Below are 17,018 nucleotides of genomic sequence, written 5' to 3'. Positions count from 1 at the left end.
AGCACATATATTGCAAAAACAACTGCTGTGACCAAAGGCCAATACATTTTTTTTGTTTTTTGCTCCTGGAAACAAAGGCTCGTCTGTGAACTTTGCAAGGCCAGAGATTCTACATCACCAGGAGACAAAACAAGAACTTGTTCTTTGTTTACAGCAGCGATTTCCTTTGACTTGGCTGCAGTTTGCAGACTGGACCGCGGGGACCTTCAGTGCTACCATTTTATTACCATATGGTCTAAAATGAACTGTCTCAGGTCAAAAGCACTGGCTTTCCTTGAGTACAATGTCGCTATAAAACCTCACAAGGAAGGGGGGTGACGGGGGAAAACTTGTCAACACAACACCACGCAAAAAAACTACTACAGATGACCATGAATTTTAAAAACAGGAGGAAGCACTTTTGTCCAACACAGCAACCAATAAAATCTGATTTTTATTTTTTCTTAAATGAGTGAGCGGAATAAGTTTTACATCTGAGTTTCTCATCACAGCACATGTGTGGAGCTTCAGCTATCTGGGACTTCCCTCACTGCCGGACCTCTGCTCGTGGGTGTCAGCTTACTCCCCGCTGTGCTCGCCATCCTTTAATATGCTGATATAACTTACTGTAGAACAACACAGCCGTGCAAGTTGAGCACATGTGCGGCATCAATCTAACTCAGTGTGAATGTGGGAAAATGTACCGTCTGAGATGACATCATGCCAGATTATCTCAAAGCCCTGCCTGGTCAGTGTAAACATTAGCAGCCTCAAGAGTGTAGGGGTATTTCCAACCATTAATCAGTGTTTGTTTATCGTGTTTTATTGCAAAAACATGACACCAAGTAGGTCTGTTCTTAAAATACAATTTGTTGAGTTCAGCAGTGCCGGGGATGATGAGGCTTACGTTAGGGGAGTGGTGAGCAATGTGGGGTACTGAAAACTACAAGTGCTTTCTTCCAAGTAGGATGATAGGTTACTTTTTAAACACTTCTGTTTTAAACTCACACAACTTCACTTGAAAATCAAAAAAAGGAAAGCTATAAAACAGTTCTGAATAAGTAAAATCAATGGATTAAAAAAACAAACAAATGAAAAAACAAAACAAAACAGGGATTATAACCTTTTAAACTAAAGGCTGAGTCAAATTCAATCAATTTTATGTATATAGTGCCAAATCATAACAACGGTTACCTCAAAGTGCTTTATATTATAAGGTCAAGCCCCATGATACTCAGCTTATGCCTATTGTAGTGTAACTAAGGGAGGTTAAGGATCACCTGAATTACTGAAAACAATATAACAGAAATTGATGTAAAAAATATGAAATCCATCTCGTCTTGTATCAATGGTTTGAGCTGCTGGTGGTGATGGTGTAATACGGTGGAGGATAGGTTCTGAACCCCTTTGGAGCAATTGAGCCTTTTCTAAAACTCCACAGCCCACCTGGGTGTTGTTGCTGACCGTTTCCATCCCTTTATGACCACATTGTACCCACCTTCTAATGGTCCTTTCCACCAGGATAACACGGCATGTCACAAAACTTAAATAATCTCAAAATGAGTTCCTGAACATGACAGTGTTCACTGGTCTTAAAAGTGCTCCACAGTCACCAGATCTCAGTCCAATAGAGCATCTTTGGGATATGGTGAAATGGAAGATTCACATCATGGATGTGCAGCCAACTGCTATCATACACCCAAATCTCTGAGGAATGTTTCCAGCAGCTTGTAAAATCTGTGCCATGAAGAAATCTGAAGACAAAAGGAAAACTGTAACTAAAGTGGTTGATGGCAGCATACATATGATGGCCAAGATACCACAACATATCACCTGATGGAAATTGTATGCTCCTGTTTCATAATAACCAAAAATACTATCATATTGAATTTCCCTACATATTTTGTAATGAATACATTTATTATTTTTATTTTATAAATTACAAAAACATATTATTTTGTCTTAACAGTAATCCAAAAACTTAAGACCTTCAGTTTACTATGATTTATAACAAAGAGAAGCAGCCAATTGATTCTCTTTTTAAAGTCGAGTTCAGAGAGTTGTTTTCTAACGACAAAGGAATTTCTGCTGTAATCAATAATAAAATTACATGCTTTTTACAATGCATTTAATTAGAGTGCATCGATGGATATTAACATTTATTGCACACGCAACAAAGATTTTTCCCCTGCATGTCTAATGTAAAACAAACTAACATATGCATCTAGAAATTACTACTAGTTTATTTGTTTTTAGTGACTCAGTAGCGTAGTTTACAGATTCCCTTGGCAAGCAAAATGTCACTGGTTAAATTCCAGCCTGAGACACAAATCCCCTCGGGAGTTATGTCAGGAAGGGCCAAATCAAACATGTGGAACCACCTGCTACAGCAAGTCCTTGTGATAAGGGACGGACACACACAAACACTCAAACACATATATGTTATTTAGAAATTATATTAAAACTCAGTGCTCTGTATTGCATGTCCTGTTTACATTGTTGACAGTAGTTCTAAGAATATGAAGTATTTACCAACTTTAAAGGTTAAATTTTGAGCAGTAACTTCATACTTGCTAGTGATCCTAAGATGAATAGTAAGGGCTTTACACACAAACCTGCAATGGATTTAAAAATAGCTGGTGCAACCCAACCCTAATTCACGGTCACACATTTGTCAGTTCCATAAAGCAGATTATATACAGTACATATAACCATATTGCACACTGTGGGAATGAAAACTGCTTTAAAGGTGTATGTTTCTGCTGAATGACTAAATCTGTTCCCTGGAATTTCACTTGTTCTTACCTTAAGGGTTTGCCTTCCCATTGCCACATCTGGTTTCAATCAACGTGAATAAAAACATCTCTCCTTTTAAATTCAAAGGAAGAGAGACATCAGACCAATTTTGTGGGAATCTGTCCCCCATCAAAGAATTTTTACATTTTCACCAGCGTTTTTCTGATTACTCAAGCTGTTGGTTTAGAAAATGGACCGCCTTAAAACCCTTTGGAATCATTCGCCTCTAGAAAATTCAACCAAGTAAAACACCAATCTAACAAAGTATTGAACAGGACTAAAAATACCTTGTGTAAGCAGGGTTGTGGCATTTCTCAAAACACAAAGCTGGTATAAACGTAGAGGGGAAGAAACCAGAGAGGAACGTTTGCGGCTCTGGTAATAAGACAGCAATAACTATTCACGTAACAAACACAAATGGTGAGAACCAACCATGACCAGCTGCTGACTTAATAATAATACATGACCACATGGAGGTCCAGTGCAAACTCAGACCACAAGCGGTATTAGCAAACTTAAGTAACAGAAAATACTTTTAAACAAAGTAAAAGGTGTCAAGTATTTCAAAGTAATCCAATACCTCAATTTATAGGTACACTGAATGGAAATGATCATAAATGTACCAGGAGGTCCAACACCAGAAGAGATCACCAACTTACCCCATAAGTATATGAAGATGGGCCGTATGGGTTCAAAGCCCCCTGACTGTCAGCACACTGAATTTAGGCAGGAGCTCTAAGAGTGCTGATGCAGCATACCTGGCAGATCTGGGCAGCAGCACTTCAAAGAGCCATGCTACACTTTGAAACCCATCATACTTCACCCCTGTGGTTGCTTTAAGAGCCAGTGCGCTTAACAGTTTCAGTATGTTTGGCACAAGCCATGAGCCCGAACGTAGGGGGGAGGGGGCTCAGGAAATTCTGTGTTTTAAGAAACAGAGTCGGGATGAAATCAAGACATTTTATCCTAATATCTTATTAAATACATTTCATGTAGATAATTCCTAACCAAGGGCTCGGTGTTCCGGGGCCCTCAAGAGCTTTTTGTATTGCAAGAAAACACTAATTTATATTCTCTCTTTAGATTTGTGAAAGTATAATTCTGAAATGTGAATAGCTGAAAGGCAAACCTGAACAAACATTTTTAAATCTTTATTTATAACTCTGGAGATTTAGAATCTCTTTTGCGAGAGCATCGCGGGCCAGTTTATTTTCTGATGAATGAAGTGTTTAAACATGATATGGAAAAGCAAATGCAATGTCTGAAATCACACTGTAACTCTGATCCGTCAGAGGACTGCATCGCTCAGAGCGTGATTTCTGTTATGAATCTATCTGTAAAAATGATATAAGCTATTAATAGTCTCTTTTTAGTTTGTGGGAATAAAAATATTTTAAAAAGGGAAAAGGCCAGACATTCCAGGAATTCCCTGACAGCTCCATACATAAGGAAGGGCAGGACTGGAAAAACAGAGTCCAAAATCAGGGCCAAGCAGTCTGAGACACTGCCACTCACACATAAGCAAATAAAAGAAGAAGATGACACACTTAAGGTTTCCCCTCTTTGCCTATAGGTGTATAATCCTGGTCTGGTGCCATAAGCCATGATGATGCGATCATTTTCCTTCTCTTTCCTTCCTCCTATTCTCAGCGCAGTGAGACGGGGTGAAGAAGGAGGAATTTCAGTGGGTACCGAGGCGAGAGCCTTGAGTAGACCGACTTTGTGGGTGTTGACATTGTACCACTGCCTCCAGCACCGCTCCAACAGAACGCTTTCAGCTGCCAGCGTGCTTCACATAACGCCGACACTCAGCAGCCAATTCTACAACTACTTATGTCCACGGAGCACAGTTAAAAAGGGGGACAAAAGACCCAATTCCCTGCCTGCAGATAAACTAGCCTGCCCAAAGGGGTGTTGGAAATTCTCATTCCCTTTCCAGAGACAAACTTCTTTAATCTAATAAATTGTCAGAGGCCTTTAAAAGTCTTTAGAATGTAATGAGCCTCACCAAACAGGCTTTATACTCACTGTATATACTACACTAAAGCACAGTACTTATAGTAATTATAGCATAAAAGTGATTATGCAGACAATCCCCAAGACAGTAGTTTAGCCGAAGGGAGTCACACTGAACAGCTTTTCTGAAGCTTTTACAAACATTAATATTGAGAATAGCAAAGAATATTCATGAAAGTTAAACATTAATTTGAACGCTTCAGGTATTCTTAGATTCTGTGTGTCCTGACTCCAACATCTGTGCACATCTCAAACTTAAGTCTGTCAAAGGAAGGACACGCTGTTTACCTTGGCAGTGAACCCCATTGAGACTGTAATGCACTAATCTGTGTCTGCTGCCTCAGGGGAGAGCAAATAAATAGTACACATGAGCACAATGGTGAAACTTGACCAGAAGCAGCACTGAAGCTTTTGCAAAGTAGCAGAGACACCATATGTGCTAAATGCAAAAGCGAGCTAACAGAGAGGTATCTGTGAACCAATTCTGAAGAGTAAATGTAAATAAAGTGTGCTTTCCAGTGCATCTATATCCAACAAATGCAATTTTCAGATGTGGCTAAAGCAATTTTTCTTTCAAAGAACAGAGTCGTATTAAAATGAAATTCCAGTTGCTGTGCACCAAAGGTTTGGCCTTCAGCTTTGGGAGCCCATCAGACTTTCGTTCTTCCTCCTGTTCCTTCACCTCCTCTTCTGCTTCACTGTCAGGGTTTTGGTTAATGTTACTTTACTTACATGTTTGACGCTGTCCAAAGTGTTTTATGCCCAAAGTTGAAACCATACAGCTGTCCATCTACTGGTCGTCTTAAATTAGCTTGAGGCCTTTGCTGTACTGGGACTTTATATATGCTTACATTCTGTGCATATACAGACTTTACAATGCAGTAGAAAGCATCTTGGATATCTGGATTTTAAGAGTTCTTTGTTGAGAACTCATGCTGGATCCAAACCATTATTCCAAGGGGAGATTATTGTAAGTTATACTTCCTTGGACTCACCCAGTGCTGTTCGGTAGATCTGTTTCAGGGTGAACAGCTCTCACTGGTCCTTGGATTGTAGCAGCTTTAGGGTTCAGTGTGAGGCTCTCTCTGCTCAGCATCTTGTTCGCCAGGTTCAGGTTGGTCAACTGTGGGCAGAGAGGAAGGCTTAAAAACTTGAAGGGAGGATTCATCTTGATTGCATTTTACAAGCATAATGTACTTGTAACCGCACTTTCTGTATAAGTACAACCAAACATCTCGCTAATAGTGATCCCATGTCTAAATACAGAGAAGTGATGAATAAGATTAGGTGGAACATTGTGTTTCTTCATACGCCAATCACCTCCATCTTTCGTATCTGGGGGCTGTGTGAAATGTACACACAGCACATGGCGCAGCCAGTCTCCGCTCAGCACTAAATCTAAGCGGTCCCCTCCCCCTCCTGCATCCTCAACAGAATCAGCTATCATGACTTTCCAGGCCAACAGTGTTTACAACCACATCAGCACTTGTGTGGCAAAAGCGCCCCAGTACTGCTCTGTGCTAGCCTGGGAATGATGCTCGATGAAATCTAGTGGGAGAATTAATCATAATGCTGCAGTGCTTTATTTACTTCATTTCCTTCTGTGCACTAAAGGACCAATGGGAAAAAAACTGAAGCTGCTGGGCCTTGCATGGCATTAATAAAGAGTGTGTTGGCGTTTTGTTACATAGCTACAGCTCTGGTTTATTGGGGTTTATTAAGGTAGACTGGTCATATTTTTTTTTATAAAGTGTTTAATATAATCTGCAGAAATTAAAACAACCTTTGGAGAACATGTATAATAACATGTCAAGAGACCAAAATGGGAGTATAGATCTGTCAAAAGAAATCTTTTCACTCAAGGCACAAGCTGCGTATGCACATATATGCCCATCAATATATCACAGCCCAGGAGTATATTCACTTCATTGATGTTCAGCATGTCTGGCTTTACTCAATTTCAGTTTCTGTTTTGTATATGTGCCCTAGCATGAGAGTGAGTAATTACGGAGTCAACTGTGCAACAGGGTGTTGTTCATGTTTACAAAGTTCTCCATTTAGTCCAGCAAGTGATTTAATGACTTCAAATCTCAGTCCTGGAAAAAAAAGCAAAAAGTAAATGTACTCTAAGCCTTTAAGTGCAAAACACTGGACTACTTTACTCTGAAAAATAAGCTGCTGCCATGTTGAGGATTAACTACCGACAGGAAATACAGCAAACACCTTTCAGATAGACAGAATAATATACAGTCATAAGGAAGCCATAAAACTGCCGCCTGTGTGGTCTGGTGCCATCGCAAAAATCTCTGACCGAAAATAAATAAATAAATAATCCAGTGATGCAGAAGAGGAGGTGAAGGAACAGGAGGAAGAATGAAAGGTTGATGGGCTCCCAAAGCTGAAGGGCAAACCTTTGGGAAATATGCGACAAGGTGGTGATAGAGACAACCAAGTTGCCACTCCCCTGCTTGGTGCCAATTTGCCACATTCCTTGATTTATAAGCATCAATTACCACAAAAAAAAGAAGAAAAAAAAGGTGGCTGCTTGTTAAGTATCAACAGAAATCACTCCCCCATGGTGCTTCTGATAATGAGACCTCACACAGAGCTGAGGGGCTGACGCTGCTCACCACTGTTTGGGCCGGCCAGCTTCAAACTCCAGTTCCTAGACCCACCCCCATACCAACCCCAGCCCGCAGACTGCAGGCGAGCTGAAGGCGGAAGAAGGAAGGTGCAGACCCTTGGGCTCCAACAGGTCTGCTGAATGAATAAGCAGTTAGATGCCGCCGATCAGCGTGGGGCCTGAGCCAGGTTTACACATCAACAAAGAGAAATATCAAAGACCTCACAGTGAGAGGACTACTGCAGAGAGGCCAGATTCTTCTTCCTTACATGAACCATTACACAGATCAGTTTACAGTTGCTTAATAACTCAACATAGTTTCTTACTCAAAGTAGTTGTAGCTGTTGAGTCACAGGGCTGCAAAAGCTGAGAGCATAATAAACTTACATGTTGTGTCAGCAGGTTGATGTGACTGGAGCTGGCATAGTGGCGAGCAACCTGCTTGTCTGCCAGTTTCTGCAGGGCTGAGATGAAGGCCTGCTGGTTGGACTGGGCCTGGGCGGTCAGAGTGCTCAACTCCCTGAAAGCTCCCACTGAGTTTGACTTGAGCTTACTGGAAGAGCTCCTCCTGATCACTGAGAAAGAAAAACAAAAAGGAAAAGGTGAGAACATCTTTGTGAATTTGATTTGAAACACCAGCACGCCGTGCAGGAAAGATTACCTTGGCCTGCAGATGTGGGTCTAGAGAGCTTCTGGCTATAGATGTGTGTGGCACTTGGGACGGACGGGGCCGCTGCAGAGCCAGCCATGGATGAGGTAAAGGACTGAATTCTTCTGAGCACCTGTGTCGATGGCCCTGTAGTCGCCGCGTTTGAGCCCGTGGGCGCAGCCGTCCACATGACCCTTGGAGGTTGTGTGACCACATGGGCAGAGGTGTATGCGGGAGGGTCAGAAAGACTCTCAGAATGGCAGAGGTGAGACTTTGCCAAGGACTGTGCATAAGATGGTGGCTGAGGAGGTGGAGGCGGCGGTGGACAGTGAAGAGGCAGGGATGCAGGAGAGCAGTGCTGCAGATGATTGTGCATGCAGTCCAAGGTCACGGGAAAACTGGAGCGGTGTTGAGACGACTGGACTTCTGGCTGGGTTTTAACCATTCTTACTTCAGCCTGTATGTCTTCAGGCAGCAAACAAAAAGAAGGCTGACCATCAGTGGCCTTATTGTCTGAGTCGGAGCTGACTTTCCCTGTTAGGAGCGACAACTCTGAATCCGCTTCCACGGCCAAAGCTGTTCAAAGGAGGAAATAAGCCAGAGCTCCTTTATCATCAGTTAGTCATTCCTCAGCTCTGACACACATTTGTTTTCCCGCAGTAAGTTCTAATCATTTGAAGCTGACCTTTTCTTCACCCCAGATGACTCAATCTTTTTTCCTTTCACTGTTCTAGATTCACAAATCTAAACAGTTCCTGTTTACTATGCTTGAATGATAAAAAAATTAAAACATGAACCAGATGTACAGTAAAAAAACCCAAAAAGTATACATGGGAAAAGAAACAAGAAACTCACATTTAGAATTATCACAGTTTCCTGAATCTCTTGAGGCATTTACTTCACGAACATCTTTCTTAATGCCTCTGACTTTTGTTCCTAGGAAGACGGTGGCCGATTTATTTTTCTGCGTGTAGAATGTCAGTACTTCCTCCAGGTCGTTTTCACTGTTAGTTCAAGAAGAAAAAAAAAAGACATGAAATAAATGTGTGTAGCAGAAAACTTGGCTCAAAAAAGTTGAGCCAAATCACTAACCTGGCTGCACTGATGTACTCTTGAAACACTTTAGGATTAACACAATGCTCCTCTTTACTGATCTCCTGTTTTTTCACCATATGTTCAGTTTCCTGGGAACATAGAGAAAAGAACAGAACTGCAGATGTACTTTGACTGTTGGAAATAAACAGCTCAATGTCCTTTGTGTTTCAAGCACCTCTCTGAATTGTAATTCTACCATGACGCTACAGTCTGGGTCGGGGTACCTTGTTATAACAGTGGATAAACTCCCCTAACTGATGGGACAGGATGCGTCTGCGGTCTTGGAGTGGTAACTGCCGACTGGGCAAGACTACCTTTATGTCTTGTTGAAGGTTACTGGCTGCTTTTCTCAGAAAGCGAATCACCAGCTCCTGTAAAGACAAAGAAAAAAACTTTTATCATCAGTTTCCCAAATCACTGATTCATTGAGCCGTCTCTGTCGTCTTAACTCTGGGTCTGACTCACTTTAAAACACTTTTGAATTTAAAGATCAGAGATAGGCACGATTTTACACTGATTTTCCTCAAGTGTTTTGAGGTTGCTGCTGCTGCTGCTGATGTATGCCATTACAATGCAGACTTTCCAAACAGACTCTCTTTTACAGAGTCCACGTTTTCCTTCTATGCGGCTACAAATGCCACGTGCAGATTTCCACGGTGCAGATGAGTAACAGGAATAATAAGGGAAACTGACATGCACACATACATACAGAGAAAACAAAGTTACAAAGTTAGTGTTCGATTGCTTTCATTTTTTTACAAGGAGTTAAAAAAAATGCTATAGCTGTACCATTTGATCGTTGCCATTGTCGGGCCAAGCTGAGATAGTGTTGTCTCTGCTTTCTGCTAACAGTCTTTGCTGGACTCGCTGCAGGTAAGAGGAAAAAGCAATACGAGCCTGCACTTTGCTGAAGAGGAGAGGTAAAAGCAGAAAAGAGAGAGGAAAAAGCATCAAAGGCAAAGCAAATATAAAGCAATGAAAAATAGAAATATGCAACAATAGCTGATAACAGAATGCTGTTGGAACACAGTGCATCTTGTCTGTATCTTGTCCTGTATCAGTATCAAAATGACAAACTGTCTTCGTGGCCCAGGTGAACCTGGAGAGAGTACTGCCAGAACATTGTAGCTGTCAAACACAAACAAAGACATGCTATACTATAATTTCCCAGCTTCGTGCACAGTCCTGGCAAGCACTAAGGAATTTCTACAAACTCAGACTTGTTATCGTAATTCTTCCTGAAATTATAATTTCAGGCACACGTTTGAAATGACAGGAGACTGCAGCCTTTGTTGAGTCTAAGTACAGTAGTGAAAGCATATTGTATCTGCGTGTCTTTATTTAAAGAAAAGTGAGTGTCTTGATCCTCAGCAAATTTTGAACCCTTTACATCTGCTTTTATACCATTTTCAAACAATGACTGTTTACTTGTAGCTCAGGAAAAGGAAAGCTAAAGCTTCATGTACTAGACTATGGCACTGCCTGTGCTAATAAACCAATGTTTATTTACTAGACGGTCACAAACTACTTAAATTGCGGGACCTTCTGCAGACCCATCATGAACCTTAACACTTTTTCATGCCCCCTTTTACTGAAGTGCCATGTGCTTCAATCTAAGTTAAAACTGTGTTTTCATCAAAGCAGAAAAAGTTAAAAAGTAAACTATTATGTCTGGACTCAATGGCGTACAAGAATAACACTGACTTTCGTTGAGGCCCAGCCAGTCAGAGGTAGTGAGAGGAATTAAAACATCAACACGTGTAAATGTTCATCCTCGGTTCTACCTGCAACTTCACAGTACTCCTTACTCAATGAGGACGAATGGGAGCAGCAGCCCAGAATGCAAACTGACCTGAGTTCCCAGCCCTGTTGAAGGATGTTGAGCAGGTTGACTGTAGGGCTGGCATTGTGCACGGCTGCCTCTGAGCTGGACTGAGCCTTACTGTGGCATCGCTCCAGTGGTGTGGCCACTTGTTTTCTTTGCTCTGCTACCAAAGCCTTGTGTGAGACTGGCTCAAGAACTTGTTTCACCTCCTCCTGAGCACACTCCTCTCCCTCCTGACTGCTGTTCTCAGTCAGGGAGGCCTTGGATTCCTTCCCTGAGGTATGCAACACAGCAAGAAAAGACAAATGTCAGTTGCATCACTGGCATTTGGGATAAAATACACACATGCACTCAAAATAGGCTTTTTATTGTTGCTGCAATGAAATGAACTCATACAGAGTCATATTTGGCCAACCTTACCGTGACACAGGGGAGTTATTTATTGGAACCAAAAGTGCATTAGCGTGAGATGTTGTTCTACTTAGCTACACTCTTCCTAGTTTTGGAAAAAAAAAAGTTATTTCAAACTGAAGAAGGAAAAAAAAAAAAAGAACACATTGAGTTTACCCGATTTTTTCTTCCTTGCAGCAGAGCCATGAGTCAGGTGGCGCTGTCTCCTCTTTCGTGCCTCCAGAGACAGCAGCTTCCTCTCATACTGGACAACGTGACAGCCATGGACCACGTCCACCTGCAGCTGCACATTCCCATTCACATTCCTGCGAGGCAGAGCAAGACGTGTCAACGCAATGATAATAACAACAAGAATAATGATTTATATGGATATTATCAACAAGTACAAAGCAGAGAAACAGCTGTAAATTTCAACTTTAAGTTAGGTACTGCAGCAGCAACCATCTCCCTGAACTCACTACCTAATGAATATGGAAAATCTTAGCTTAGTCGGGGGACAAATCTCCAGTCAATACAGTCAAACCTGTGGTTAAATTTTGAAAGCCTGCGCAGATTCAAATAACCTAAATGAACGTTGTACTACAATAACAAAAATGCGGTTCAATAGAACGGCACAATTCATCTGTGACTATCTTTCCCTTCCTGCCCCCGAATCGATGCCACAATGCCACATAGACACAGGCGCGCGCTGGAAAAGCTGACTGTGTGTCATCTATTCAGCTGTTCGTCTCACCTATCCAGTCAAAAGACCAAACAAATGCCACGTTACAATCCCACCATTTCCACAAAGTGATGGAGAGATTTATTTCCCATCCCGACCACAATGGAAATGCTTACCTTCCATGGAAAAGTCTGTTCGCCAACACGAAGTTCATTGATGTCTTGGACTCCAGATATCCTCTGAGAGAAGAAGATAATAAGCAAATTACAATAATCATAAAGGCAGGGGCCCCAGTGAGCTCCGGCGTCTTTATTTGTGGCAAATGTGTTAAAAATGAGACTTCTGTGATACTGTGGAAGCAACGGGTATTAACTGCACCAATAGCTCCCCAGACCGCTCAATAAAACGCTTTTAAAAATGCCACAAAATACCCTGCTGCTAACGGAGGTTTAATCATGCAACTAATCCTCATATAGGAATATAAATTTTAAGCACAGTGATGGATTTCCTCTCTTAATAGGAGTTTAATAGCATTTTAATATAAAGTCACTGTGGGATCATTTTTTTTGGAACATAGACTCCAACAAGTTTCCAGTGACTCTGGAGCTATATCGTAGTTTGGTGGTTGAATTAGCAAATGCAAACGGGAGTCGCTTAGTCTGGCTTTAAGCTAAATGTCCCGCTTATCTGAGCACAGTATCAGTAATGAGTAACATTACAGACAAACTTCCCTTGCGGCCTACAAGGGATCTGTCTGTTCTTTCCTGGCTCAGATTACCCATAGAGCTCCCATGTATCCGCGGTGGGGAAGATCCTAATGAAACCTCCTCGTCTTTCATACTCTTCCTTTATCCTCCGCAGCACTCTGATCTATATTAGTGAAGGAAAGTAAAATACCATCTATTAAAAAAAGAAGCAATGTTTATACAGAAAAAATACAGTTACACAGCCTATACTAAAAGTACTTTACACAACATCTTTATTAAGACCTTACCTCCTCAACAGTTAGGTTCAGAGTGCTGTCTCCTTGGTCATGCTTAGCTCCTCGCTTGTCCTTAAAATCCTCGCTTTCTGAGATGTTGGTTGACGTCGGCCTCTGTCGCTACAAGAAGCGGAGACAATGCAAACAGTTTTCGATAAAAACGGTGTAATATGTTTCCTCTTTTCAATCCAGTTTTGCTAAAGCAAATCAGGTGCTTCATAATCAGGATGAACAAAAGGCCGTAAGGTTAACAAACGCTTTCTTTTGAAAAACAATCCACAAAAATCTATTTGTATGTTAAGTTGAAAATGTAGAAGCTACATCACAGATAACCAAAACTCCGTTCTCCTCTTTTGTCTTCGCCACAGAAATAGAGTGCTTTTGTTAAGCAGTGGCATTTCTGGTTGTCTCCCTGCTGCATGCACTACTAGGCTGTGACTGACAACTTTGGCATGCAGTTTTGGAACTCGGGCCAGATAGAGGGGCACAACCCTGCATGATCACATATAAAATTTGTCATCTGAATAGCAGGGGATTATATTTAATTACCCTGACACGGATGGTGGGGATACAAAGGCAGCCAAAAAGTGACAAGGCTTAATCCCTCAGAAAAGGTCTCAACTGTTGCCCCTGATCAGAGTGAAGGGATAGGACAGGTTCTCTATGGGCCCCTGAAGTTCTTCAACAGCTAGTGTTTGGCTTGATTTAGGTGTGCCTGAAGCATCGGGAAGAAAGTTCTTCAACTCATTACGCAAAGTAGCGCATTGCGGCTTGTTAAGTGCTTTTGCTAAAGAAGCTTTGATTAAAAATGCAGCATTAAGGATTTATATAAGCCATCTGTCTGTCCCTCTGAAAAATTGCTTTAGCCACATAATCAAATAAGCAAAAAGCAGCAAGCGATTTCTTACCGGTAAACAGGCATCAGGGAATTGCAAAGGGACAAAGCAAAGGAAGATTAATACGTCTGAGTCAACAAAAAAAAAAGCTTACCACTCTGCTGTGTGTAGTGGCTGGATGTGCAGAAAAAAGTTTCTAAGAGGAAATGGGTGAACACACTGCATCAGCATTGAGCCTGTATCAAGGCACATACAGACAACATCCAAACCACATTAACATACAACAATGAAACATTGTTACTTTATGTCTAAACAGGCCTTTTACACAATATAAGGTGGAGCAGAAATCTGTCTGATTTAGTAATATCCCTCCACCAGGTCCTTTGCCAAATCTTAGTGCAGTAGTCGAGTGGAGGTAGCCAAGTGTATTAGCTGTTGTGGCATCATTAGGCAACAAGGCCTAGAGAGAGCATTAGTCACTTGATTAGAAATGATAAAACAATAAGCCACTGAGAGTGTAGCACTTACAAACTGAGGTCACTCAAACACTGTAATTGCATTAGCAGTTGTTTTGCATTACAGTGAATTTTCCATTAGGGTAAGAGAAGAGCTCAGTGGCAGTGGCAGGAATGTAGTGTAACTAACAGAGACATGAAGACAAGAATGGGAATGTTTCACAAGGAAGGGTGAATGAGTGCAATGCTTGGCTTGACGGTTGTGTGTGCGTGTGTGCGTGCATGTGTTCGCGTGTGTGCTGGTGTCCACCACTACCTGTGTTCTTTGGTCAGAGCGAGGCTGTCTCGACAGGGGGTCCTGACACACAAAGCCTGCAGGGATACAGAAGAGCCATAAAGGGGCATGTTTATGACATCAGGTCTTAAATATGTTACATTCCCATGACCTTCATGTATTGCATCAACTTCTTAATGTTTGTGCAAGAAACCAATGTGGAGCATAGACCGACAGAAAGGCAATAAATTAAACAATATCATGCTATATCAAATACATGAATTTTTTAAAAATACATAGAAAGAAGTGTTTCAAAATAGGGACCCACTGCAGCATAATGCAACCCAGGCCCCTGATGCTGAATGGGTTTGTTTCTTAAGCTACAGTCACACTATAGGTTGGCAATTGCATGCAATGTGTTTGGGATAAATTGGTAATTAAATGTGAGGAATTAGCAAAAATCAGCTATTTAACAGCAAATTGGCAAAGATGCTCAGCTGCCTTGCTTTTACATAGGAATATAACTACTTTAAACCAGTTGGCAACAAGCTGAGCCAAGTCTCCTGCAGATGAATTCTGCTCATCAGTGCAGACTGATTCATAGTGATCGCAAGAACTGGCATTCAGTCTGTTTTTGTTTATAAATTAAACATTATTATTTTCAAACCTTTGCGACTCTGTGTGAGACTGATTCTAACCCTGCCTGGTACAAGGTTACTGGGGTCACACCCTTGAGGAAGCATGAAAGTGCTTGGTGGCTAAACTTTAGTCCATTCGGCCCATTCGGACAAAGCCCAAAGAGGCAACATGTGCCCACCTTCTTTTGGGTTCACCACCTGCAGAAGGCACTACAGGGTTCAGGTGCAATGTATGGTGGGTGGGTGACTTTCAAGGGTGGAGGCCTTGGCAGTCTGATCTCTAGCTGGTGAAATAAGCTCTTTGGACACGGAACGCCACCTCTCTGATGGGGAAAGAGCCTGAGCTAATGTGTGAAGTTGAAAGATACCCGCTAGATATAGTTGGGCTCACCTGAACACACATCTTGGGTTCTAGAACCCATCTATGGGACTCTGCTCCTATCTGGAGTTTCCCTCGAGGAGAGGCAGCAGGTAGGGGCACTAGTATCCCCCCAGGTCCCTGCCTATATGCTGGGGTTTTCCCTGGTGGACAAAACAGTTACTTTCCACCATGTGTTTAGGTTAAGGATAGGAAACTGAATGTCATTAACACTTCTTACAGATAATGGGTGTGGTGCTCAAGGGTGGGGACTCCATTTTCCTCCTGGGAGAATGTGGCTCTATTGGCTTCATCAGGTGGTGGCCTCTAGATTGCACTGGAGTAGGTTGGAGCTGAGTGTGAAGCGGCAGAAATGTGAATTGGCACCCCAAGTCTGAATCCATGGTTCTCAGCAGGAAAAGGGTGGTGTGCCAACTCCAGGTCAAGAACAAGATGCTGCCCCAAGTGGAGGAGTTTAATATCTTAGGATCTTGTTCACGAGTGATGGGAAAGAGACGTGTGACAGTAAAGGGACCAAAAGAAAAAGACCGTGGATACAACAGTGTAAATGAGCTTCCGGCAAAAGATGAATGGGCTCTACCTTACTGAATTCAGTCATTTACTGTAGGAGTGATTCAGAGTAGAGCCATTACTCCTCCACATCGAAAGGAGGTTTGGACATCTGTTCGGACAGGCACCCCTTGGGCGCCTCCTGTGCAAGGTCTTCTGGGCATGTACTACCATGAGGAGCCCCTGATCCAGACATGCTGGAGAGATTACATCTCTCAGCTGGCCTGGGAACATCTCCGTATTCCTTCAGATGAGCTGGAGGAGGTACCTGGGTTACTCAAGCCAGCTCCAGATAAGTGGCAGAAAATGGATGGATGGAAGAATTCTACTTTTTTTGTTAATCCATGGGCGATGTCAATGATGGACTGTGCCATACAGTGCAGAGGCAAACCAGGAAGCTAGAAAGTTTTTTAGTTGTTGCCCCAAGCAAGCGACTTTATACTTAAAAAAATAACAATGTATATATTTTTCCATTTCAGAGGTATTAGTCAGTGGATTACCTCTTTTATATGCATTCTTTGGTTACTAGTCTTTATGCAAAGCTAAGCTAACAAGCTTAAGAGTGGTACTTATATTACAAATGTATTTTCTCCAAAATGTTAAACGTTCACACACTGTAGTGGATTTACAATATACTGTTTTTTAGGGCTGTGCGATATCACCAAAATCTCATATCCCGATATAAGAATTCTATCGTTCCGATAACGATATAAATCACAAAAATTTAACATTTTCTGTAAATTCTGTGAATCTCGGGCAGCTCGACTTGCGGGAAGTGTTTCCAGCTGCGCGTCATGTAGCTGAAGTCAAGTGTTTTAACAGATGCATGAAACTATACATTTTTAGACAT

At 41.8% G+C, this 17,018-nt stretch overlaps 1 protein-coding gene across 8 annotated transcripts in view; it reads right to left on the bottom strand.

The window, feature by feature from the left end:
• Window positions 1–17,018, bottom strand: part of ttll5 (tubulin tyrosine ligase-like family, member 5) — a 63,903-nt gene that overhangs the window by 19,444 nt on the left and 27,441 nt on the right. For 6 of the 8 annotated variants that reach the window (XM_085143837.1, XM_085143843.1, XM_085143839.1 and 3 more), the window contains exons 15-28: window positions 14,645–14,700; window positions 14,028–14,069; window positions 13,050–13,157; window positions 12,834–12,925; window positions 12,232–12,294; window positions 11,551–11,699; window positions 11,011–11,257; window positions 9,948–10,065; window positions 9,383–9,529; window positions 9,156–9,247; window positions 8,919–9,067; window positions 8,076–8,639; window positions 7,802–7,989; window positions 5,787–5,914 (exon numbers count right to left, since the gene is read on the bottom strand). In XM_085143837.1, coding sequence (XP_084999963.1) covers window positions 5,787–5,914; window positions 7,802–7,989; window positions 8,076–8,639; window positions 8,919–9,067; window positions 9,156–9,247; window positions 9,383–9,529; window positions 9,948–10,065; window positions 11,011–11,257; window positions 11,551–11,699; window positions 12,232–12,294; window positions 12,834–12,925; window positions 13,050–13,157; window positions 14,028–14,069; window positions 14,645–14,700 — 2,143 coding nt within the window. The remainder of the gene's footprint in view (window positions 1–5,786; window positions 5,915–7,801; window positions 7,990–8,075; window positions 8,640–8,918; window positions 9,068–9,155; window positions 9,248–9,382; window positions 9,530–9,947; window positions 10,066–11,010; window positions 11,258–11,550; window positions 11,700–12,231; window positions 12,295–12,833; window positions 12,926–13,049; window positions 13,158–14,027; window positions 14,070–14,644; window positions 14,701–17,018) is intronic. The other 2 variants (XM_085143842.1, XM_085143840.1) reach the window with 2 other exon arrangements.

Source organism: Neolamprologus multifasciatus, chromosome 19 (genome assembly GCF_963576455.1).
Source record: "Neolamprologus multifasciatus chromosome 19, fNeoMul1.2, whole genome shotgun sequence".
Lineage (NCBI taxonomy): Eukaryota > Metazoa > Chordata > Actinopteri > Cichliformes > Cichlidae > Neolamprologus > Neolamprologus multifasciatus.
The sequence above is the reverse complement of the archived record's forward strand: the minus strand, read 5'-3'. Positions and strand labels throughout refer to the sequence as shown.